The sequence below is a fragment of the Desarmillaria tabescens genome (genome assembly GCF_030435595.1).
Source record: "Desarmillaria tabescens strain CCBAS 213 chromosome Unknown EV420scaffold_16, whole genome shotgun sequence".
NCBI classification, from domain to species: domain Eukaryota; kingdom Fungi; phylum Basidiomycota; class Agaricomycetes; order Agaricales; family Physalacriaceae; genus Desarmillaria; species Desarmillaria tabescens.
The window spans coordinates 912,160-935,693 of NW_026848315.1; the positions used below are offsets into that span (position 1 = coordinate 912,160).

The following is a 23,534-nucleotide window of genomic DNA, read 5'->3' on the forward strand; positions in this document are numbered from 1 at the left end:
ACTCGGCAATCCCATTCCATCTCCATCAATCACGCCCCGGGTTTCGATAGAGGCCCCAACAGAAGACTATCCATGTTCTAGTTTTCCGGCAATGTTGTAGGCAAATGCGGATATTCCTAGCCTCGCCTTGGACTATAAGCTGGCAGTGGGGAAGCAATCCGTTCTCAACTTCCAAGCTATTTCAAGCCTGCCTCGGCGAAGCCACGTGACGGCGTAAGAATAGGGTTAACGGCAAAATTGCCGCCGGCTAACCGGCGCACGAAATTTCCTTCAAAGAACCATGGAAGAGCCGACCCGCAAATATCCTCCTCACAATCCGTACAATGCCTCGACCCCTTCGCGTTGCAGCAGCCCAGGTCGGTAGAGTCGACCGCGGGACGCCCAGAGCCCAAGTCGTCGCCCGCTTGGTCGCACTTCTGGAGGAAGCGGCAGCGAAATCCGTCAGACTAGTCGTATTTCCAGAAACGACTTTCACTACGTTCTTCCCTCGATATCTCTTTACCGACGAGAAGGAGCTTGACTCCTACTTTGAAGTCGAGGACACCGAAACCGGGATCGTCAACTCGGCTAACGTGAAGCCCTTCTTCGATAAAGCAACGGAATTGGGCATTGACGTCGTCATCGGATACGGAGAAAAGACTCCCGAGGGTACAACATATAACACTGCTAGCTACGTCTCTAGCGGCAAGGTTATCTCCAAGTATCGCAAGGTCCATCTGCCAGGAAGTTTTGGTCAGCAAACATCACCTACCATGATATGGTGTACTCACTGTGTCTTCACTAGAACCCTTCAACGATAACCCAGAAACAACGAACCAGCTCGAGAAGAGGTACTTCAAGCCAGGGAACCTCGGATTCCAGGCTTTCCGTGCCCCCGCTCTTCGTCATGAATCAAGGAGCCCGATCATTGGGATGCTGATATGCAACGACCGGAGATGGGCCGAAGGGTGGCGATGTTATGGCCTGCAAGGCGTGGAGATAATGTGTATCGGATATGTGAATCCCATGATGTGTTTATCTGCCCCCTGCTACGTTCTCATTCGTCTTGACAGAATACGGCTGCGTGGGCTCCAGAACTCTGGGGTACTGATCCTAACATGGACCGCAATGATGCCCGGGAAGACGCCCTAGTTCGTCTTCAGCTTCTCTGTATCTCTACTCTTCCTCTGACACCAAGCACAGTTCCATCACAAACTCGTTTGTCAAAGCAACGCATACACAAATGCCAGTAGGTCCTCCTTTGCTTCATTTGGAAGCACCATCGTTCATTGATATAGCGTTCTGTATCACCGCTGCGAGATGTGGCTTGGACGACGGGAAGTTTGAGTTGATAACTGGTAGTATGATTGTGGATCCTGAAGGCCATATCGTTGCCGAAAACAAAACCAATGGCGATGAGCTGATTATAGCTGACATAGACCTAGACGCCTGCCAGTGCGTTATAGATCTGTCTCTAATGCTGATGGTGAGCTCACATCCCCTTTCTCAGACAAGGCAAAAACCGCACTTTTGCGTTCGCAAAGCATCGACGACCCGAGCACTATGGAGTTATTGTCGAACGAGCAGGAGTAGTAGAACCACCAGAGGTCATCTGAGTGTTGGAATAAATGGAATTATGGTGCAAGAGCGCGCCCGTAGGAAACGTATATGCGTTTATTGAAGCATGAAGTTTGGATAAAAAGCAATACCTTCTCCCTTTTGTCCATCTTCATACCGTGATAAAAGTAGAATTTTAGAACCTTTCGAGAGTTAAGAGCAAGGGGAGTGAGGCTGTCGAGAGTTCCCGTCTGAAGACAGTTCAAGAATCAAGGTGTGGCCAGTGTTGGATCGTTTGGTGGAAGATTCAAAAACGAGAGCCTTGTTAGTCATGTGACTTGTGACGCAACGCGACTGTGACACGACGCGATGATTTAAAATGACACGCCGTCATCGCGTCAACGGACTTGGGCGATGGCGAACGACTGTCGAGATTTTCCAATTGATATGAATATATGACGAGTGGATCGACTGTAGATCATTCTTCGATGATGCCTGAGAAGTAAAAATAGGCTACCGAAAAGCCGGATACCCCAGAAAAGCTTAAGGACAAGTGGGGAGTCCCTCCACCTCGAAACGCTGACCTGAGTAATCAAGTAATCGAATATTTGGCCTTAGGGCGGTATTCACTTTATATGCAATTCGTACTTAAGACGTCGAACAGTGAACGGACGGTGAGTATGAGTATCATTATAAATCCATCGATGCTACCTGAACTTTCACGGTGTGACAGTACAGCATACAAGTACATTGATGAAGCGTCATTAATATTCTCAGAGTAAGAACGCTCCATTTGTCTCCTGCAAAAGAAGCTTATACTCAGGTTGGAACTTCGACGGACGTTAGTTGTAGAGGAAAGATTCGACGAGCTAGAAAACATACGTTGACATACGTGTTCTCCCACCACTGAGTAGTCTTGGCAGTGAATTCGGCATCCTCCTTCGAGATGATGGTCTTTTTGAGACCAGTTGGCTGCAGGCGGCCTCAGCCATGAGCTTGGACTTTGCATTGTCCGGTCGAGGGCGGCAAACAAGTAGACGGCTTCGTCGACTGTATTTCCAACTGAGGATCGATCAATAAAACGCAGATGGTAAGTAGCGATAGAATGAACTCAACGAGTCAACAGTCCATGATTTTGCAAGATACAAGTCTTAAACTTGGGACCCAAAGCTTTGGCAATATTTTCGCCCTCCTCCTGGGCGAGAACGACGCCGCCAAAGTTCTCATACACACAGTGGTTATCGTAAAACAAGCACGAGTCTTGAGTCAGTATTTCGATAGGGCGGCCGAATGCAGACCAGGCTTTCGCGCTGATGGAGTGGCAGTGAGCGGCTGCTTTCACGTCGGGACGAGTCTTGTGGATAGCGCTATCTGTGGTTCATAGGACACTCAATAAAAGTCAGAGATATTTTATTTATTTCACTTACGAATGTAGAATCCGGCCGTGTTGATGGGCAGCTGCGCGCCGTGCTTGGTAACATAACCATCAGGACCGACAAGACATAACATTGATTTCTGGGAAGAACGTAATGCGAGAGTTTCCGGAGTTACTTACAAAGCACTTACGGTCATGGTCGAGAAGTGCTCCGCAAAGGGGTTCATCCTTCTCACATGGTAAGTCATCGGATTAACCAGCATGTGAATGAACTAACCAGTAATGGTCAGGAAGGACAGGATCACGGACAGTTATGTGACCAGCAGCTCCCTCAGCGAAACCCATCTTACCCCAGTAACGGAAGGCAGCAGCCATATGTTCCTGAATAGATGTTAATTCCTCTATAGACTTGAAAGATTAGCTGGTTCTCTCACCTTGATCCATTCGCGTTCCTCATAGGGATTATCAAACGTGGGGACAGTCCCGAGCTCAATCGTCCCTAACGGCTATTCAAAAACAGAAATGGCGGAGGAATACAGCTCAAGCCTACCCTGTTTATTTCCACGCCAGGTCCGTCGCAAAGGGTTATCTGCAAGACCGTCAAGAGACTGGCGGAACACGCTGTTAGAAGGTGCCGTTGGTAGGACTAGTTGCTGTGGGAGACATGGTTCCTGGACAAAGTGGGGGGGCAAGTCTCACTGTTTTAAGACTTGGTATACTAATAATCCGCAGCAGAATGTGGGGAAAGAAGCCATGTTGGCCGCGGCGAAGGAGCAAAGCCAATGAAGTAGGAGCGATAACTAGATCAGATCCAAGATCTCTCTGAAGCGTCGTTCCCAAAGAGGAAATAGATTTTCACATTGTAACCCCATTTGCCGCGGCGTAAAACACCCGCCTCTGCATCGACAGCAATGGCATTGAAAAAAGGACCAGCACGACCAGTTTTCTTTCACCATCCTGCCCTTCTTCTACAGTCATGCAACTCAGCAAGTTTCTCGATAAAGCTCGTATTCAGGCTGAGGAGGTCGACTTCACGATGCAGACGACGCAGAGGTCATCAAGTGTCAGCCAGATCTTCTCCCGGTACCTCCTTTGCCTGAAGGTCCGAGAAAATGGGGCGCTGTTCATCTGGCTGGGTACTGGATTGCTGAGGCATTTGGTGCGTGCTGTTCATTTTTTGTAGGCAGAAATCCTGACTGGAATTGCAGGCATTAGGTCTTGTGCACGATTACTTTCTTCTCCAAACCCATTCTCATCATTCGCAGTCAGTATCAGGTAGCTTCTACGGCGGTCGCCAGCGGTCTATCGCCAGGTTCAACAATTGGCGCGGTCTTTCTTGGGCACGTTTTAGTCTGTAAGTGTACCGGGCAGCCATCATCGCGACGCGGTACTTATATATTCTTTCTAGCTATTGCATGTGCATGCAATGGATGGGTAGGCGCGACATATGGTATCAATTTTCCAACGTTTTCGAGGGCCTCTTTTGGTATTCGGTGCGATGGATAGCCCTTTATATGTAGCGACAATCATTAATCATCAATGCTTGACCATAGAGGGACTGCTGTTGCTGTCATTTGTCGTGCAGTCGCAGCCATTGTTTGGTTCGGGACTCAGACTTATCAAGGTATGGCTTTTTACTATGTTCATTCAATGGCTGTTGTTCATTCTTCCTCCAGGTGGCCAATGCGTTGAAGTCATGTTGCGCGCAATCTGGCCTTCGTTCAAAACCTTCCCAAATCACCTTCCTGCCTCTGCTCACGTCACGTCCTCCCAGATGCTATGCTTCTTGTAAGCGACCCTTTTTCGCCCTGTTTGGCCAAAACCTTTGACTCACGGCGGGCGCCCAGTATCTTTTACATCATTCAGTTGCCTCTTTTATGGATCCACATCTCCAAGCTCCGTTATCTCTTCATGGTCAAGGTTGTTATCATGCCTATCTTCGGCTTCACATTGTGTGAGCTCCTTTCGTTCATTCTACTCCACTCTTGTTCTGATAATGATAGTCGGTTGGGCCGTCGGCCGCGCTCACGGATTCGGTCCGGTATTCAGCCAAGGAACCAACACCACAACGACCCCTGCTGCGGTCCTGTTCTTTTCGGCGATGACCTCGGCCATTGCCCCAAAGGCTACACTCGCACTCAATATATGCGTATGGTTATCGCAGTTTTTCCTCTTCCAAAGGCTCACACTAGTGTTAGGATTTCACACGCTATGCCAAAAGCAGGCGCACCGTTGTATGGACGAATATTTTCTCCTTGTCCATCCCAGTTACACTTTGCGCGTGAGTTTTCCTATTTGCTTTTGACCAGGCTTCTGTTCTAACACTATCCTTGCAAGTATACTCGGAGTTGTAGTGACATCTGCCGTTAAGGTCATCTACGGTGTCACTACGTGGAACCCCTTGCAAGTATGTGAACTCTGGAGTAGCCGTGCTGCGCAGTTTTTCGCCGCTTTTTGTTGGGCCTTGGCTGTTATTGCGACGAACATCTCCGCAAAGTGAGTCGTACAGTTACCAAAGCGATACCATATTAAGTTCATGGATTAAAAGCTCCACTGCCGTTGGCAACGACCTCATGATCTTATTCCCCGAGTACATCAACATTCGTCGCGGCCAATACATTTGCGCAATTCTTGGTGTTGCCGCCTGTCCTGTCCGTTCATTTTTTGCCGCGTCTAGCAACTTTGCGGTGACATCGTATTGTACAGTGGATTGTCCAAAACTCGGCGAAGTCGTTCACTTCCTTCCTCGGTGGATACAGCATATTCCTAGGTCCCGTTGCTGGGATCTTGCTGTCGGACTACGTGAGTTTATAATTTTGCGGAATGAGTTTTGGTTGACCATATTTGTAGTTTATCCTTCGTCATCGGAACTTGGAAATCCCAGCTCTCTACCGTCACGGGCGTGGCCAGTACTGGTAAGCTGACATCTTTCATCGCGATATACGTTTTCTTATTGTAAATATAGGTATACCTCCGGATTTAATTGGCGTGCAATCTTAGCATTTACTCTCGCGCTCATTCCAAACCTGCCCGGGTTCGCCGGCAAGGTCAACTCCCACCTTCATGTTCCTGTCGGTGCCACGTACCTCTTGTGAGTTCTAGTCTGATTCTTATCAACCATGGACCACTAACAACGCGGATAGTTCCGTGGTCTGGCCTGTGGGAGTCGTAGTTGCTTCCGTGCTCTACCTCACATTCAGCTTCTTCTTCCCTCCCTTGATCGAGAGGAAAGAAGTCCAGACCACTTTTACAAGCCACGATGATAATTTTGCGGATGAGAAGGATGAGAAAGATACTTCTGCAATTGTTCATATACAAGGGGTTTAGGTTAATTCAGGATCACGACATCTTATATAGTATTTATTGTTTATTAGATAGTATAGACTCACGATAACATGCTGATGACTTATTATACATTTTCTTTTGTCGACACCTGGGTCGTAAGCAGGAAATTTCGCGCGTCTCTTGATTAACCCCTTTTCGCCAGTGAGTGCATAGCTGAAGCAAGAATAAAAGTTTCCAGCCAGGTCCACTCATCCATTTTCCCGTCTGGAGTTATGCCTGTCTAGTCGTGGTTTTGCTCTGCAATGGCATACAGTAGGTCTCTGTCTGCAGATTCATCCACCAAGGATCTCAATTTTCCGTGTGGATCTTTCAAAAGCCTTTGGGGTGTGTCAAACTCGACCTAGCACCAGTTTGTTCAGCAATAATGTTCTTCTCATCGAGTCGTTAAAAGCAGACTCACAATATGACCGGCATCTAAAACCATCTAATCCGGGAATAAGAATCCACTAGGTGACCTTCATGATGCGCTGAATACTCACTATTTTGTCGGCGTCCATCACTGTCTGAAGTCGATGTGCCACAATCATCAAGGTCACGTCAGGACCAAGTTCATTACGCAGCGAGGACTGGATAATTGAATCGGTTTTGTAGTCTGTGAAGCAGGGTTAATAGGAATCTAGGGTGTCGGGAAATCAAGTAGGCTACCGATAGCAGAAGTTGCTGTACAATGATTATCGGCGTTTCTTCTCAGATCATGCATACAACAAAACAATACCTTCGTCGAGGATAAGCAGCTTGCTTCCTCGGACTAGTGCTCGGGCCAACGCCAGAATCTGTCGCTGTCCTACAGAGAGGTTGCCCCCTCCAGTGGCGATGGTACTGTCTAGCGTGATACGGCCTTCGTCCATCTCGCCTTGCAATGAGAAGAGACCTGCTGCACGAAGGGCATCGTTGAGAGTAGCATCATCACACCGGTCAAAAGGATCTAAATTCTGTCGCAAGGTCCCGCTCAAAAGCTCAGGCTAATGTAGATTTAACATGCAATCGCGTTATCATGAGAGATGTAAACGTACTACTTGCGGAATGATGGTGATCCTCGACCTCAAGGCATCAAGATTAATTGCCATTGTTGGGATACCATCGTAGTACACTGTTCCTTCTGTATAGATGCAGCGAAGTAAGGAGAGTGTCAAAGAGCTCTGGAGACAGATGAGCCAGGCTATTAACTGAGAAACACAAAATAACCTTTCCCGACCCAGTGCGCCCGATTATACCAATACGTTCTCCTGAATGGACAGTGAACGAGAGGTCGTGCAGAACTTTTGGGCCGTCTGGAGAATATCTCGCAGACAGTTTTTCAACCCGTAGTTCTCCGCTGGTGGGCCACGACGCTGGAGGCTCCCGAACTTTCGATGGTTTCTCTTCGTGGTCTACATTGAGATATGACTGAATTCGCTCTAGACTAACATCAAAGGGTAAATTTAGTACATTCCATTGAGGTTAGATGATGTACCTGTTGCCTGAATGAAAACAATGTTTGAGTGAGGCACGACTACAATAACCAAAGGCGTACCTTCAATCTCAAATCTGTTCAAGAAACGGACCCAGAATAGTATTTTGGAGGTAAACCCGACAGCCATGTCCAAGGAGAACCCAACGTTGAAAGTGCGAGCGTTCTGAATGTAGACGAGGTATGCTGCAAGGCTGGCTGAAAACAGCGCACCTAAGGCATCTGCTCGGACATAAACCCATCTGTTCAGATTGTAAAACGGCCGTGTTGTCCTCGTATATTGGTCGAGCGATTGAGGGACTCTTGAATAAATGCGTTCTCAGCCCCGTAGGCCCGGATCGATGCTGGAGAAACTGTGAGCTCATACAACATGATGTTCGACATCCTCACTTAATCCAGCGATGGCAGCACCGAAGCTGGGGTGCATCTCGTCAACTACAGAAATTACTGCAGGAGATACTTAACTCACTGTCCCAAAACGGGGGCCTTCGCGTTAGACATCTCCCGTTTAACGGGTAGCTGAGCTTTCATGTATATTTGACCCAGACAATAACCGGCGATACCCATGATGAGACCTGGCACCAAAAATGCGGGGGAGAAAACAACGACCGCAGAGAATTTGAGAAGCATCGTCATGGACATTGAGGTCAGATGAAACAGTAAAGTGGGAAGCATGCTATCAACTGTGAGCATTGGGACAATAATCAGAGTTTGGCCATAGACTAATAGTAATACCTACTGGCACGGATATCTAGGGTGCATCTCGCGATGATTCGCGAAGTTGGGGTTATATCAAGCCATCTATAAAATCGTTGGAAAGCAAGCATGCAGATGACGGGAGTCAAGTACCTCAATGTCGTGCTCAGAATGGATGCCATCAACCTCTTATGAATCGAGCGCGAGGCTCTGATGGTCCCAAACACGTACACCACATAGGTGATAGCGTGGAGAACAAATCCCAGTAGAAGTAGAGAACCTAGATCAGAATAAGCAAGCTGCGACATGTTATTTAAATGGGACATTCGCATACTATAGGCTCCAAGGTAGCTGATAGAAGTTAGAAACACGGCCGATATAGGGTGACGAGGTATCACATACAAGAAAACAGGAACGTCTGCAGGCTTGTGGTCGTCGTACTGTGACGCCCAGTAGCCCAGATACCACGTCTGCACAATTACCACGAACTGCTGTATCGAAAATGCACCAAGGAATGAAACGAAGAATAAGAAAACGTGACGGCCACCAAGAGAAGCGAGATACAACTTGACTACGGGAATTCATTAAAACCATATATACTTTCAGAACCTCAAACGGCCAAGACTTACATGAAGAACAACCGATATGCCCTTGGCGTATCTCTTCGGAGATGATTAATTTCCCATCAGGTTTCTTTTTCTTCTCAATTCCTGCATCAAGTGTCTCTGCTACTTCCTCGTCCGCCTGGTGCAGAGCTTCTTCCTCTTGTCGTGCCTCTTCCGCGAGAGTCCGATCCTTTGAAAGGAGTGCCTTGAGCGTCCCCTGGCTAACGACACGTCCATTCTTCAAGGAAACGACGAATTCGGCAATCGGTTCAACCAAGGCGATGTTATGAGTCTATGTCAAAGGTCAAGCCACGAAACAAGGAACTAATATCGCGTCGCGAAGCTCACCGTCAAGATGATGGTCCTATTTCTTACCAAATTGCCTTGTAAGCATTTTTCTACAATCCATTTCGATGTGTACACGCTATAGATGACGATTGAGGTTAGTGAAAGAGGGCGCTGAATTACGAACAGAAGCCTACTCCAATGCAGCCAGGACATCGTCAAAAATAAGGATATCGGCCCTGGAATAGACGGCTCAGGCGAGAGTAACCCGTGCCTTTTGTCCGCCACTCAGGGTCAACCCTTTCTCGCCAACCTCCGTCTCATCGCCGGCTTCAAGCAAAGCCAAATCCCGCTCCAGGCCGCATAGACGAATGACTTCTTCATATCGCGTTTCATCAAACTCAGCACCGAAAAGAATGTTTTCCTGTTTTGAAAAGCCAATTAGCAGTCATGCCACATTGCCACTCCAGGAGATAGTCCAGCTTGCTTTGATGGTCGTGTTCAGGACCCAGGACTCTTGAGCTGCGTAGGCAACACCGCCGTTTCGTGGTAAGTTAAACCATGAAGTAGGATCGGAAGGGAGGAAGTGCATTTCACCTGACCATTGTTAATCCCATAAGCTCCAGGACCTGACAGCGAACACTCACCGAGCAGAGCCATCAACAGCGAGGTTTTTCCTGATCTGGTAGGGCCGATGACAAGGTTGATGGAATTCTTTCGGAATATGAGCTCTTCATCGATGCGTAGGAGGAAGGTGCGTTTTGAAGGAGGACTGTTCATCCACGAGAAACGTGCCTGGTGGAAACCAATGTCCTCCCGATCTTCAATACCGACTGGTTCTATGAACTTCTTCTCCGAGAAGGTATCCAGCAGTTCCGTCTGTATTGAAATCTAAATTAGCAGCGAACTCGGCACATTTTATCTGTGACACACACCTTCTGCATGAAATCAGTCAATCGGTCCAGAGAGACTTTCCCGACAGCACATGTGTTAAGAATACGGAGCAACCGGCTTAGCTGACCAGAAAACATGTCGAAGATGGTCATGCTTGAGAACACCTTTGAAGCGTCCAGTGTTTCTCCCATCACGACGGTCTATTAAGGATCAGTCACGTCAATTTTTAGCAAATATCAAGCAAGTACGGACGCTAATGGAAGCGGAGTTAGCGTGTTATCGCAAGGGAACCGAAGGGTCGACTCACTAGGTGGAGTATGTTACAAGCATGGTTAAAGCCGGAATGGCAGTACTGAAACGTCGTCAGAAAGGATCCGGATGATAATGAAAATAAATCGTACTTGAGAAGATTCGTCACAAGGTCAAGCAGTTGTTTCTTCTTAATCCACACTAGCTCGTCCTCTCGCCGTCCCGCAACCCGTTTGCTGATCTCACCTTCCCAACCAAACATCTTAATCATTCGAAGAATATTCACGACTATGATGTGGATGATGAATATCAACATTATGTACGAAGCAAAGAAGACCTGGAAGCACAAACATTCTGTAACGACTTGGACGCGACCATCAGTATTCTTCAAAGTCGCTTTCTGTACGGTCTGAATACGTTTGGCGAGGTATCCAGGCAAAGGTGCTGTAATTGCGATAACGGCTAGTCCAGCGAAAGAGCTGGGAATGTGTTAGCCTTCACTGGATTAAGTCAAAGACAATCCCTACCTCCATCCCAATACGGCATACAGAAACCAGATGCTGAAAACGAGCTCTAATGGTGAGTAGACGAACAACCGAAGGAAGTGTGAGCACTCGACGATATTTGCCATGTCGGAGGTCACCAGATTATTGATTCTTCCAACAAAATTCTTTACTTCGGATTGCGCGTCAGCAGAGGGCGAAGTTGTTGGTGCCGTAGGTGTATCAACCGGAGGTTTAGATACATTGCCTTTGGACGTTATTATACTTCCTGGTATAGTTCCTTCTCCTGTAGAGCTCTCGGTTCCTTGTGTTGTCTCTATTCCTGGATGAGAGCTGTCGTCAGGTGTCATGTCTCCGGGTGTCGCCTCGGCAGATCCAATATCGTGCGATTGGAACTTCATGCGTATACGAAGCGCATGTTCAAATACAAGCTGTGTGACAATGATTTCGGAATGAGCACGAACTCGGGTCTGTAGTACAGATGAGCACTTTAGTATGTGGATCTGAACAATGCAACGTACGTTGATGAAGAGATACCATTCAGATGCGAGAGAAACAACTGTGGGACCCAGAAAAATCCAGACAATCCACACCCAAGGACGATACTGGGCCTCTTCTTCGCCTTTCTCGATGTAGCTAATGCAACAACTTAAGAACCGGGATACTTTCGTCTTTATAAGAGGACTTACTGGAGTAGACGATTGATTCCTATAGGTGCAGCAAAGTGGGCACATGCTTCGATGAAGAGCATGAAAGCCATGATGGCCAATTCCCATGCAAAGACACGGACGAGACTGAAGAATACATGCTGCTCCTTAGCCCCCAAGAAGGTATCGAGGTACTTGAACGCTTTCGCCTTCAGGTATCGGCACCTGTCGTAATCTGCAAGCGGTGGCAGCTGCTCGTACGATAGATGGGCCACGCGATAGGCTGCTATCATGAGAGAATCGAGCCAGGTGTACAGCACTAATGAGAGGATTGGAGTCGTCTGCTCTGAATTGGGGATGGGCATCGGGTTCTTGGGGTCGACGGGGGTGTACTCTCGCGGAATGGTTAGAGGTATCAATATCGCAATGCAGAGAAGGATTCCCATTTTGATCCACAGAAGGGGTCCTTCCCAACTGTCCTGGGGTATGCGGTCGAACGTGGCCAACGGGGCAATATCACGGTAGACATATACCGCCGAGGTTGATAACAAGACTACATTCATGTGTCGGATCCCGATTCTGCTCCATCGTTTACTTGCAGTCACAGAGACGATCGCCAATAAGGATGCATAAAGCTTTCATGAAGAACGTGAGTCACAAATGGTACAGCCGAAGTAACAAATCAGACTTACGAAAGTCAAGGGCATCGTCACATTGACGCCGACAGTTGTGATGGACAACCCCAACAAAGCGAGACATCCACAAAGCCTGAGGACACGGGATATGAAGATTTTCCTCCCACCTAGCTGCGAGACATGTTTTTCGAAGTATCCCATCGTTTCTACGAAACCACCAATTCTGTCGTCTGCATCATCCGCATATACAGGATCCTCTGATACAACTTTCGCCTGCAAAAAAGCTTGCAGAACCTGTGCTGAAAGGAAAGCCGCAGATGCTACTGCAGCATATAACGGAATGTTAAGGGTATTGAACGCAAGCCTTTCCCATCGATGATATTAGCATCGACGCCCACATGCGATAGAATGACTCACTGTTTAGAAGTAGCGTTGTCTATAGCTTGTAGAACAGCCTGTTGTGTGTTTTCGAGAGCTGCGAAGCTTGAAAATGCACTAAGCGAAGGACTTTCATTTTGTGGTGCCATTGTGTCGTTCACAATATGACTAGTGACTCGTGGGTCCGAGTTACCTGATGGATGCCGGCCTCTGCCTGTCTATAAATAAGCGTTCCATGTAGGATTAAGGCTGATTGATGTTGGCTAAATATAAAAGTAGATAGCGTTATCGGTTAGAAGAAAGCCAATTTCGTGTATTGGATTTCGAGAATGAACCTAGTCGAAGTCAAAATTATTCGGTTGTTGAGCTGCAGACGCGCTTGACGACGCGTCATTTTTGGCGTACAATGGTATACTCCATTAATATCATTACCGGATGATCGAATTGAAATTCGACTGTGCAAGTTCCTGGATGCATGTGCTCTCCAGCCTTCCAATGTGGGGGCAGAGTAGATATCAGTGATTGAATGAAGCATGTGAAGTCTGCGCTAGATTGGAATTTGATCGCAAAAATAATATCGGAAGGCACGCAAGGTGAGCAGAAACGTAGACGGTGCAGGCTGCGACCGTTTGTTTAAGTTATGTTTCTGTCCATCGTGGTGGTGGTTAAAGGCCAAGATTGCGATAGTTGGTTCGGCTGACGGGCCGGTTCTCCTACCAGCGATCACCACGCGGCCAGTGTCCCAGACCGATCTCGTTCACGTCAACTTGTTTACTTACATTCCTTACATTTCGGGCGCTCGGGTAATTCTAGCCTCCTTTTCAAATAGATCTATGACTCCCTTCGCGCTCCCGCAATGAGTTTTCCAGGGGTATATATAATACAAGTAAGCGCGAAACTTTCCTTTCACCCTCCCAATCATGTCTGAAATAGTTTTTCCTCCCTTAGATCCTTCTCTTTACGCTTTGACCGAAGGCGAAGCTGCATTCTTCAAGGCAGAAACAGGAATTCAAGATGACGTTGAGTTGAAGAACCACATCTTAGCTACCCAAGAGGCGGCATACAAGGTGCGCGGCGACGTGTACGTGGACTTTTCTGTATTATAACCCTTCACTCCGTAGATTTTCCCTTATCCTTGTATTCGCAATTTTAATTTTCTCCGGTGCGCTGTTCATATCTGTCCTCCCCTCAGTCGCTGACCGCACATAGGCTGAAGATATCAAAGCACCCGTCTTACCAACAGTTCTTGAAGATTGGAAAGGAACACCAGGGGGCTATCTATGCCGAAATCGGATGCTGCTGTCAGTTGTTTGCTTTTCTTCTGTGTTCAATGTCTGAGCTAGCCACAGTTGGAAATGACGTCCGAAAGGCGGTCATCGATGGTTATCCTGTTCAACAAGCCATAACCACAGATTTGTGCCCAGGTGCGACTCTTTAATCATAACGCGGTTCTCATCTCATCTTGACACGTACCAGAATTCTGGGATCTTGGACACAAACTCTTCAAGAGCACCCCAGAAACCTTTCCAGCACGATTTATACCTACGGACATATTCGAGCTGAAGGGTTTGGTAAAGCAAAAGCAGCCTTTGGCGTCTGCTCCCGAGCTTTCCAAAGTCCAATCTTTCGCAGAACTTTCTGGAAATGTCTCTGTCATTCATGCTGCATCTTTCTTCCACCTCTTTGATGAAGAGAAGCAGTTCGAGCTTGCGAAGATCATGGCGGCTCTGCTGTCCTCTACTCCTGGGTCGATGATTTTTGGTTCTCATGGGGGCAATCCCGTCAAGGGTGTTCATACCAAGACCTTCAGCGCCTGTACAGTGCCAATGTTCTGTCATTCTCCCGAAAGTTGGAAGGCACTCTGGGATGGAGGTGTTTTTCCTGAGGGTACTGTCAAGGTTGACACCTTTTTGGAGGAAATTGTAGCGAAGGATTCCAGTACGAATCTCTATTTCCTCGTTTGGAGTGTCACGGTCTTGTAAATGAATAGGCTGTCATGAAAGACCGTGTGGATCGCTGTTAATATCCTCGACGTGAATACATCGTGAGCTGGGTATCATACGAGACGGCCTGTTACAGGTCTACCATGTCTGTAAATATCATAAAGGGCACCTTACTTGACTTCTTCCTCCTATGTCTTACCGATGCCAACAGCAGAAGCAGGAATATAAGTTCAAGCCAAGTGAGGTTCGTTGATAACCGTTGTTTTCACTCATACCATACCGCCTGCATCCATATAATCGCTTAGATATACAAAGCAGTTCTCACTATTATGCCTATGTCTAAAATCGATGCGCTACAGTATTAATTGGACGAGCTTCCAGGAAGACCGACGAACTTCCTGGTGACCTCGAAACTCAGCGATCAGGGTGAATTCTTTTGCTGTCCTCTACTTCTGGGTCGATGATTTTTGGTTCTCATGGGGGCAATCCTGTCAAGGGTGTTCATACCCAGACCTTCAGCTCCTGTACAGCGCCAATGTTCTGTCACTCTCCCGAGAGTTGGAAGGCACTCTGGGATGGAGGTGTATTTCCCGAGGGTACTGTCAAGGTTGACGCCTTTTTGAAAGAAATTGTAGTCGATGATTCCAGTACGAATTTCTATCTCCTCGTTTGGAGTGTCACAGTCTTGTAAATGAATAGGCTGTCATGAAAGACTATGTAGATTGTTGTTGATATCCTCGACGTGAATACATCGTGAGTTGGGTGTCATATATGAGAGCGGCCGGGTATAGGTCTACCATGTAGGTAAATATCATGAAGTGCGCCTTAACTTGACTTCTTTCTCCTGTGTCTTACCAGTGCCAACAGCAGAAGCAGGAATATAAGTTCAAGCCAACCGAGGTTCATTGATAACCGTTGTTTTCGCTCATACCATATTGTTGCATCCATAAGTATGACCACGTCTTAGATGTACAAAGCAGTTCTCACTATTATGCCTATGTCTAAAATCGATGCGCTACAGTATTAATTGGACGAGCTTCCAGGAAGACCGACGAACTTTGTAACGACCTCGAAACTCAGCACGAGATTTCTATCAGGGTAAATTCTTTTGCATTTATTACCTCTGTCCCTAGCTACAACAAGGTTTGAAGGATGTAGTATAAATGTCCTGTTTTGAGAACGTTATTATCCTGCGACTTCAGTGGCCGACTCTGATGATGTTCCGAACTTTTCTCAGCCGAGAACGCCTACAGACAACTTGATACGAGTCTGTCCACGATGAGATGCAGTAAATTGTGAGCATAAAGAGTCGACATGAGCAAGCGTGTAAGGAAACAAACGGATCGATTAACATAACCCTCGCGGCTTGACATGCAGAAAAGCCACTTCACGCCCACGATCTGGTCGTCCGATAGGGATCACAGGAGGCATAACATGCCGCAGGAACTGCGACACAGGCTCGGTCATTTGTCTATTCCCTACGCACCTACTCTTCCTATCCTTTGCTCCTAATGTCTCTACGGAAACGAATTCGAATGAGAGGCCACTCATCGGAAGACATAGCTTTCAGCCTCAGTGAGGCGAGACGAAATGCTGGTAGAGACGACAAAAGGGCGGCTAGGGGAAGGTGTTCTCACGGACACGACCGCAAACAGGCCTAGTTATCTTGTTGTGTATGGCCTGGATGCGACACAAATCATTACAGTGTGAACAAAAGAGAACATACCCTCAATATCCCGGCTGCGACATCAACGAGGAGAAGAAATGATTATATTTACGCGTGTTTGGAACGGAGGCTCGACCACGTGTAGATGTCGCGGATCCTTGGACATGAAATCTTTGCGAAATCTTTCTAGTCTCAGTTCCGCCACAATGCTCATACTCTTATAACATCCTTGATTTCAATCTATGATCGATTGACTTGCATTTTGCATTGGTGTCTCTCTTGCAGGCGTGCTGATCTACCACATGGCTAAATGCGGTCTTAGCTCTGGCGCCGGCATTGTCTCATTTGTTGAATCACTTATACGCCCCCGACCTTGGCTGCAATAAAGTCACGGAACAATTTCAAGGAGTGCAAGTGAAAACTTCTGTTGTCATAGAACTAATCACAACAATGATCATCTTTTCCAACCTTGACGGATTTCTAGTGCCCTGTACATAATGGGGGAGGAAGGGTTTGGTAGGTGTTATTCTCATAAACCACCCGTTACCCCATGGTGGCTCAGACAGATATTCCAGATTTTTCCGATGATGACAAAGCTGTCTTGTTCCAATATCTTGACGCTACTCTGAACTCCAGAATCCTCTACGCGCTATTGCATGGTAAGTAACGGCGTTTAATATCTTCAGATGCAAGTGTTGAATGATGACAGGCGTATACACTGGCATTCTTGCCGCTACGTTGTGGAATATATGTGAGCCAGAAGTGTCTCCACTATGACATCCTGGCCGACATCAAACGCAGTCATCAATAAATATTGGCCGATCCGACGAGCTATGGTTCTCGTCATCATTCTCCTTCATGCTCTGACTACCATCAGTTTTGCTGCCAGTTGGTCGTATATACACTCCTTATTCATCGAAAACGGGCAGAGTTTTTGGACCATATTTATGAAGATGACCGACGGTACGACCCAAGCAGCCTATTGGGAGCTGGGTATTACAGCCTCCTTGAGCACCATTCTCACAGATTCATATATGGTGCGTGACTCCCCCAGGCATTATCCACAACATCTCACCATACCAACTTTTCGACTCTAGATTTGGTGCTGCTGGATGGTTTGGGGTCGATGGTGGCCCGTTGTTCTGCTCCCGATACTTTCCCTAGTTTCTGCAACCGGTACAGCGTCTGACCTCATCTTTCTCTTCGTGTATTCAACCTTTGGTGTAGTGCTGAGAATCATTGACATATATCACGAGTACTCCAACATACACAACGAAGTATTCCCTATGCTCTACATATCCTTTGTTCTGGCGACGACACTATGGTGCTCTATGCTGATCGCTTATCGCATATTGACTATTACTGGGACTAGGCGTGGAGTAGAGGGTCGACTGGGGGTTTATCGCCGTTTCATTGAAGTACTAGTGGAATCCTCGGCTCTCTATTCAATATCTCTGATCCTTAATTTGGCTTTCACTATTCGCACTGACAATCGGGGAGGGTACTATTTTGATGTCATCGCTGCCATTGCGAAGGTGTGGCCAAGATCTTGGTCTCCATTATCATTTACCAAATAATTAATGCAGGGAATTGCTCCGACGCTCCTCGTAGGACGTATTACATCTGGACATCGGGCCCGCCCAGATGATTCGTGGCAGGGAAGCGTGGTCGCGTCAACTTCAATTAGGTCTCAGTCACAAGATCTTAATCGAACAAGCTCCCAGGAAGACAGTGCCCTTAACCGTGATCTCGAAGCTCAGCGCGAGATTTCTATCAGGGTGAACCTATTCGCCTCTATTACACATATCTCTCCAACTGAAACGAGATTATTGCTTCTTAGGAACTTGCTCTTGCACTTCGCTCTGCTTTGACCGATCGTGCCCACCCAAATACTGCTGTTGTTCCGGAGAGTGGGACTTCCTCGCCCCACCTCGGGAATCACTCGCTCCTTCAAGACAGTTTACCCCCTTCTGAGGATGTCATCCGCAGTTCCACCGTTGTGGACGAGGCGGCAGTTTCAACTCGATGAAGATCTGTTCTTAAAATGAACATAGTACGCAATAGCCCATCTGTTTTTATTGTAGCCCTGACGTCCTACCGTATATATATAGAGCCCGTTTTGCAAGGGTTCCGAGACTTAGAGTATGTCGTATGCATCGTTGCGTTTAAAATAAGCTGTCCGATTTATAATAGACTAATATCTATGAGCTTACTTATCTACACAACGGAGCAGATTCTCAGCCCCAGCCTAGAACATCCGCACGCAATACTACCAAGATGCTTCATAATTGAAGTCGGAACATACCAGTCCAACGACCAACGGAAAACTTGAAGGTCATCTGACTTCCAGTCTTGCTCCGTTACCACAGATGCACTTCCGTCGACACTAGACAGTTGTCTTACAGTCCGACGGTAGATGTGGAGGATGCCAGACCATTTTGGCGCGTTACCATCCTGCAGTCATGATGGCCGACTTCGACGGACGTTCCGAACTTTGCTTAGCCGAGGGGGCCTACAAACAGGTTGATACGAGTTCAGTCGTGGTAGAACAGTATATTGTGAGCATCAGGAGTCGCTGTGTCTCTAACCACAAACGATTTAATTTAATCTTCGAATGCAGAGGCGCCAAGAAAGCCATTTCCTAACTACGGTTCGCAACGAGTAGTCGCCGATAGGGACCACAGGAGGCATAACATGGCGAATGCAAGATGAGGAAGGTCGTGCTGGAACCGCCACGAAAGGCATCAGAGAGCCAAAAGGGAAACTCGGACTTGTTCGTTTGTCCATTCCCTGCACGACGTGCATTTCTCCTCCTCTTCTTATCCTTTTCTCCCAATGTTTCTATGGAAGCGAACTCGAATGGGAGGTCGCTTATTGGCAGACACAGTTTTTATTAACCCTGAAGGCAATATATTAATAGAGACGACAATGTGGCGGACACGTTGACCGCAAGCTCGGGCCAATCTCAAAGGTGCGTGGCCTGTATATATGCGACAAATTATTACAGCGTGAACAAAGGAAAAAAGCGTTGAACATACCAAACATCTAAGTAACATGCCCGACTGCGTCAACGGGGAGGAGAAATGATTTATTTACGCATATTTGAAACTGCGATTGGATACCACGTGTCGGAGTTGACATCTTTCTCGCCCGGAAGTCTCAATTCCGCCACGATGCTAACACCTCGCTCTTATACAATCCGTGATTTCAATCCATAATCGACAGTCATGGAAGTTGCATTGATATCTCTCTTGGTCGCATTGATCTCCGCATCTTTATATCGTGATCTGCGTGATCTGGTTTGGATGTGGGACCGCCAGCGGCATCTTCCGTGTTGAATGCAGTGCTCCAGTTGTCCTCATACTCACAATTTACGCGGTTTTAGCTCTGGCCCCGGCAGCGCCACATTTGTTCGTCACTTACGCGCCGTCGACCTTGCAGGCTATGATAAAGTCTCACAAAACTTCCAAGGAATACAAAGGAAAATTTCTGATTTTGATTTTGTCATAGAACTGAAGATGATAGCGATCATCTTTTCCAGCCCTTGACGGGCTTCTAGTGCCATCTATACGCTTTAAAATGGGAGCATGGTATATTATTCTCATCAACCACCTACTTCGTTACTTTTGCTCCCCCATGGCGATTCGGGTTGATATTTCATCAGACCTTACCAATGACGACAAAACTTACATGTTTCAATTTCTCGACGCTAATCTGAATTCCGGAATCCTCTACGCGCTATTGCATGGTGGGTAACGATGTTTAGTACCTTGACACGCAGGTGTTAACTGAAAACAGGCATCTACACTGGCATCCTTGCTGTTACATTGTGGAATATATGTGAGCTAGGAGCATCTCCACTACGACATCCAGCTGAAGTAACTCGCACAGTCATTAACAAGTCCTGGCCAATTCGACGAGCTATGGTCGCCGTTATCATCCTCCTCTATACTCTGATTACTATCAGTTTTGGTGCCAGATGGTCACTTACACACTTCGCATTCATCGATGATGGACAAAGTTTTTGGACCGTATATCTGAATCTTGTCGGTACGACCCAAGCATTCTACTGGGAAACGAGTATCACTGCCTCCATTAGTACCATTCTCACAGACTTATATATGGTGCGTAAATTTTCATTTGTCATTGCCTATATCAGCTCACTGTTGTGTCGATTCTAGATTTGGTGCTGCTGGATGGTTTGGGGACGACGCTGGCTTGTTATTCTCCTTCCAATGTTTTCCCTGGCTTCCGCAATCGGTACGGCATCTGGTCTCATCTACTCTTTCCATGCTTATAGTAATACCCAACTTTTCATGTAGCATCAAAAATCATAACAGTGTATCACGACTACTTTGATGAACCTGCGGGCGTATTTCTTATACTCTATATATCATCCATTCTGGCGACGACATTAACATGCACCTTGCTTATCATTTACCGCATTATAACTATCACCGGGGTTTGCCGTGGAGCTGAGGGTCGACTCAAAGTTTACCACCATTTCGTTGAAGTACTAGTGGAATCTTCGGCTCTCTATTCAATAACTCTGATCCTATTTTTGGCGTTCATCATTCGCAACCACCAGGGACAACATTACCTTGATGTTGCAGCCAGCATCGCAAAGGTGCGTTTACGTTCTTAGACTCCGTTAACATTTACCAAACACCTTGTGTAGGGAATTTCTCCGACGCTTCTCGTAGGACGTATCACTGCAGGTCGCCGGGCCCGCCCAGACGATTCCTGGCAGGAAAGCGTGATGGCGTCAGCTTCAATTATGCCGTCTTCCCAAGAGCACAGTAGGACGAGCTCCCAGGAGGTTGGACCGACAAGTTCAGTCCTTGATAATGACCTCGAAGCTCAACGTGGGAGCAGTGTAAGGGTAGACTGATCTTCCTCTATCATCTCCCTATATTACACTAAAGAATACCTTTTCGTTTTAGGGACCCTCTCCTACATCCTTTTCTGGACCTAATCTAGCTGAGCATGTACGTTCCATCACAGGGCAACGCGATGACCTTGCCTAAGTTCGGGAATTCCCTGCTATGACTTTGGCGACATCAATATCAGGGCTTTAGTGGCGGCTAATCTAGGTCTTGGGTTGTTGCGTAGCTGGACCTTGTTAGCTTTACAAACACCCCGCGACGTTTGTAAAACGGTCGCTCTTCTCTCACTTCCTATCTCAATACTTTTACACTTGTTCTATTGATCGTCCGGATTGGCATCAACTACAGTATCGACTCCTATAGTTTTAGATATTATTAATCCTATTCCATCTGTAAGTAATACACTTGCAATATACCCTCAAGACCTCTATCATCCCATCCATTTTTAGTGCGCACCATTCCTTAGCTCGCTTGATGTCTCTCGATGGAGTTCATATCAAGCCCCAAGCATCTACGCCGTTATGCGGAAAGACAACCTACACTGCAGAAAATTTACTGGTTCCTATCGCAGTCATTCGACTTGGAGGGTGATAGAGGGTGATTTCCATACATGGACGGCCACTTTTCGGCACTCTCCGCTCGACCTTTCTTCCGCACAACCACAGTGATAAACGCCATTTTTCGATAATCGTTGGTAATCACGTCGTATATATTGTTCTAGGACGACACGAGCTTCGATTCAGGATGGCCACAGTCCTACAATATGCGACTTATTGACGAATGGTACGGCTGTAGGTGGTCCTGGTGGAAGCACGGTGGCCAACAGACTGAGCGAAGACCCTACGGTCAGCGTGTTATTGCTCCAGTCTGGGGGTGAAAATGACCCTGCGGTGGATCCCACTCTCGCTATACCGCTTTTCTGCACAACACTGACGTCAAACAAGGCTTACGATTGGAACTATCATTCCACAAGAAGTGCTCAATGGAAGATGCATTCCGTACCCTCTGGGCATTGGTTTAGGTGGATCAAGTGCCGTTAGTGAGTGTCATGCTTAATCATACGCACCGTCATCGGTAATGTGGCTTTCAGACTGCTTGGTATACACCCGTGGATCCGCAGACGACATCGACAAATGGGTCGAGCTTTCGGGAGATGAGGGCTGGTCATGGGACAGGTATGCTGCCATACTTCAAGAAGGTATGGCTCCAACTCATCGTATGATTATACTAACACCCTTATATAGAGTAAGAAATTCAATACCATTCCTCGTGGACGGGCATAACACCACTGGTCAATACCTGCCCGCCTTCCATGGCACCGATGGCGTGATTGGTGTCAGTCATCCAAGATATCCTTAAACCTTCGATGGACGCGTCATAAACACTACACAGGAGCTGGTAGAATTTCCATACCGCGTGGATATGAATTCCGGCGAACACAGGTGTAGGATGGGTTCAGACACCTGTCGATGTTGGACTGCGCTCCAGTGTGAAATCGCACTCAAATATACGCCCATTCTAATCCTTCTTTAGAATGGATTATCCATTGTCAGAGCAAGCGGCAACTACGTCGACGTCCCTACGGCATGTGCATCGCTGGCTTCACGAGGTCCAGTCTCCATCAACTTCTCCGACCCCTTTTCTGAACCTCTGGTCGACCTCCCTCCTCACTGTCCAAGTCGATATCCTCATTGTACGGGAATGCATCGAGGTTGCTCGACGATTCTTCAGTGGCCCCGCGTGGGAGGGCTACATCCTCGGCTCACTCAATCACAACGCGACCACCGACGAAGAGATTGAGGGGTTTATCCAAGAATTGCCGTGTCATTCTTCCACCCAGTCAGTACGGCAGGTATGTCACCAGAGGGGGCCGATTGGGGCGTGGTGGATCCAGATTTAAGGGTGAAGGGCATGAGTGGGCTGAGGGTTGTGGATGCGAGTGTGATTCCTAGGCTGTCGGCGGCGCATACATCTGCTCCGGTGTATGCTGTGGCGGAGAGAGTGGCAGATAGTCATCAAGGCGGCATACGGGTTGCAGGTCGAAGCCCCGTGAAAGGGTTGTTTGGAGCAGAATATGGGATCAGTGTTGTAAGGAACTTCGTCAGGCTGGATTCCACATCGACATACCAATGATTATGATAGTTGAGGTACACGGTCGTCGATAATATCTGGTGGAACGTTTGTTCAAGCAGCCATAGTCAACGTCGCGTGGGCAGACGCTGTGAATGATTCTGTCCTTCTTTATCGAACGCGTTGTCTTCGAGAAGCCCGGCAGATGTTGGTTAAAATAATCACCTTTAAGCTATAGGTCAGGTGTTCGATGCCCAGGTTGTTTTGATGAGCGGCGCTAGCGGCTGTTCTGATTCAGATCAGGTACTGTTGGGGATAGGACAGCTCGCCCCATAGAGACCGATAATCGATAAACGTTTAAACCTGAAGGC

At 47.3% G+C, this 23,534-nt stretch overlaps 10 protein-coding genes across 10 annotated transcripts; 8 read left to right on the top strand and 2 right to left on the bottom strand.

Moving 5' to 3' along the window:
- Positions 1-175: 175 nt before the first annotated feature.
- Positions 176-1,672, top strand: EV420DRAFT_345526 (carbon-nitrogen hydrolase). Its single transcript, XM_060481794.1, has 6 exons — positions 176-732; positions 785-996; positions 1,053-1,130; positions 1,183-1,228; positions 1,278-1,434; positions 1,490-1,672. The coding sequence occupies exons 1-6, from the start codon at positions 324-326 to the stop codon at positions 1,593-1,595; spliced, it is 1,008 nt and encodes a 335-aa protein (XP_060331259.1). The 5' UTR covers positions 176-323; the 3' UTR covers positions 1,596-1,672.
- Positions 1,673-2,217: 545 nt separating this feature from the next.
- Positions 2,218-3,666, bottom strand: EV420DRAFT_1764048 (arad-like aldolase/epimerase; the record flags this gene model as incomplete). The annotated part of the gene is made up of 9 exons (XM_060480763.1): positions 2,218-2,366; positions 2,419-2,598; positions 2,653-2,907; positions 2,964-3,051; positions 3,103-3,139; positions 3,189-3,292; positions 3,346-3,410; positions 3,462-3,582; positions 3,631-3,666. 9 exons carry the CDS (start codon positions 3,664-3,666, stop codon positions 2,356-2,358), a joined length of 897 nt encoding a protein of 298 aa, XP_060331260.1. The 3' UTR covers positions 2,218-2,355.
- Positions 3,667-3,887: 221 nt separating this feature from the next.
- On the top strand, positions 3,888-6,335 carry EV420DRAFT_1747923 (NCS1 nucleoside transporter family; the record flags this gene model as incomplete). Its single annotated transcript, XM_060480212.1, has 14 exons — positions 3,888-4,070; positions 4,127-4,265; positions 4,320-4,404; positions 4,465-4,535; positions 4,588-4,699; positions 4,759-4,865; positions 4,915-5,060; positions 5,110-5,192; positions 5,249-5,407; positions 5,460-5,562; positions 5,618-5,713; positions 5,762-5,826; positions 5,877-6,002; positions 6,055-6,335. The coding sequence occupies 14 exons, from the start codon at positions 3,888-3,890 to the stop codon at positions 6,236-6,238; spliced, it is 1,659 nt and encodes a 552-aa protein (XP_060331261.1). The 3' UTR covers positions 6,239-6,335.
- Positions 6,336-6,476: 141 nt separating this feature from the next.
- EV420DRAFT_1642713 (uncharacterized protein) lies at positions 6,477-12,747 on the bottom strand (the record flags this gene model as incomplete). The annotated part of the gene is made up of 30 exons (XM_060477400.1): positions 6,477-6,596; positions 6,657-6,680; positions 6,736-6,848; positions 6,902-6,916; positions 6,972-7,218; positions 7,270-7,395; positions 7,442-7,658; positions 7,710-7,716; positions 7,770-7,948; positions 8,008-8,050; positions 8,097-8,122; positions 8,176-8,389; positions 8,446-8,682; positions 8,737-8,753; positions 8,805-8,973; positions 9,032-9,299; positions 9,356-9,431; positions 9,490-9,531; positions 9,592-9,716; positions 9,750-9,889; positions 9,940-10,171; positions 10,228-10,386; positions 10,511-10,538; positions 10,588-10,723; positions 10,787-10,914; positions 10,963-11,408; positions 11,460-11,574; positions 11,628-12,220; positions 12,278-12,584; positions 12,638-12,747. The coding sequence occupies 30 exons, from the start codon at positions 12,745-12,747 to the stop codon at positions 6,477-6,479; spliced, it is 4,659 nt and encodes a 1,552-aa protein (XP_060331262.1).
- Positions 12,748-13,491: 744 nt separating this feature from the next.
- Positions 13,492-14,940, top strand: EV420DRAFT_1541853 (uncharacterized protein). The gene is made up of 5 exons (XM_060473132.1): positions 13,492-13,665; positions 13,720-13,760; positions 13,808-13,899; positions 13,948-14,022; positions 14,075-14,940. Exons 1-5 carry the CDS (start codon positions 13,519-13,521, stop codon positions 14,578-14,580), a joined length of 861 nt encoding a protein of 286 aa, XP_060331263.1. The 5' UTR covers positions 13,492-13,518; the 3' UTR covers positions 14,581-14,940.
- Positions 14,941-15,034: 94 nt separating this feature from the next.
- On the top strand, positions 15,035-15,243 carry EV420DRAFT_1541857 (uncharacterized protein). The gene has a single exon (XM_060473133.1). It carries the CDS (start codon positions 15,077-15,079, stop codon positions 15,230-15,232), a length of 156 nt encoding a protein of 51 aa, XP_060331264.1. The 5' UTR covers positions 15,035-15,076; the 3' UTR covers positions 15,233-15,243.
- Positions 15,244-16,387: 1,144 nt separating this feature from the next.
- EV420DRAFT_345806 (uncharacterized protein) lies at positions 16,388-18,572 on the top strand. Its single transcript, XM_060481795.1, has 9 exons — positions 16,388-16,477; positions 16,530-16,723; positions 16,783-16,866; positions 16,917-16,958; positions 17,009-17,244; positions 17,305-17,383; positions 17,435-17,742; positions 17,794-17,985; positions 18,048-18,572. Exons 2-9 carry the CDS (start codon positions 16,705-16,707, stop codon positions 18,234-18,236), a joined length of 1,149 nt encoding a protein of 382 aa, XP_060331265.1. The 5' UTR covers positions 16,388-16,477; positions 16,530-16,704; the 3' UTR covers positions 18,237-18,572.
- A 1,027-nt stretch (positions 18,573-19,599) lies between these two features.
- EV420DRAFT_345841 (uncharacterized protein) lies at positions 19,600-21,531 on the top strand. The gene is made up of 6 exons (XM_060481796.1): positions 19,600-19,955; positions 20,006-20,047; positions 20,099-20,331; positions 20,389-20,467; positions 20,530-20,834; positions 20,886-21,531. Exons 1-6 carry the CDS (start codon positions 19,787-19,789, stop codon positions 21,096-21,098), a joined length of 1,041 nt encoding a protein of 346 aa, XP_060331266.1. The 5' UTR covers positions 19,600-19,786; the 3' UTR covers positions 21,099-21,531.
- Positions 21,532-21,853: 322 nt separating this feature from the next.
- EV420DRAFT_345939 (uncharacterized protein) lies at positions 21,854-22,540 on the top strand. Its single transcript, XM_060481797.1, has 3 exons — positions 21,854-21,983; positions 22,038-22,132; positions 22,184-22,540. Exons 1-3 carry the CDS (start codon positions 21,973-21,975, stop codon positions 22,450-22,452), a joined length of 375 nt encoding a protein of 124 aa, XP_060331267.1. The 5' UTR covers positions 21,854-21,972; the 3' UTR covers positions 22,453-22,540.
- A 301-nt stretch (positions 22,541-22,841) lies between these two features.
- On the top strand, positions 22,842-23,295 carry EV420DRAFT_1541878 (glucose-methanol-choline oxidoreductase). The gene is given in 3 exon segments (XM_060473134.1): positions 22,842-23,094; positions 23,114-23,181; positions 23,236-23,295. The coding sequence occupies 2 exon segments, from the start codon at positions 22,948-22,950 to the stop codon at positions 23,144-23,146; spliced, it is 180 nt and encodes a 59-aa protein (XP_060331268.1). The 5' UTR covers positions 22,842-22,947; the 3' UTR covers positions 23,147-23,181; positions 23,236-23,295.
- The last annotated feature ends 239 nt before the right edge of the window (positions 23,296-23,534 follow it).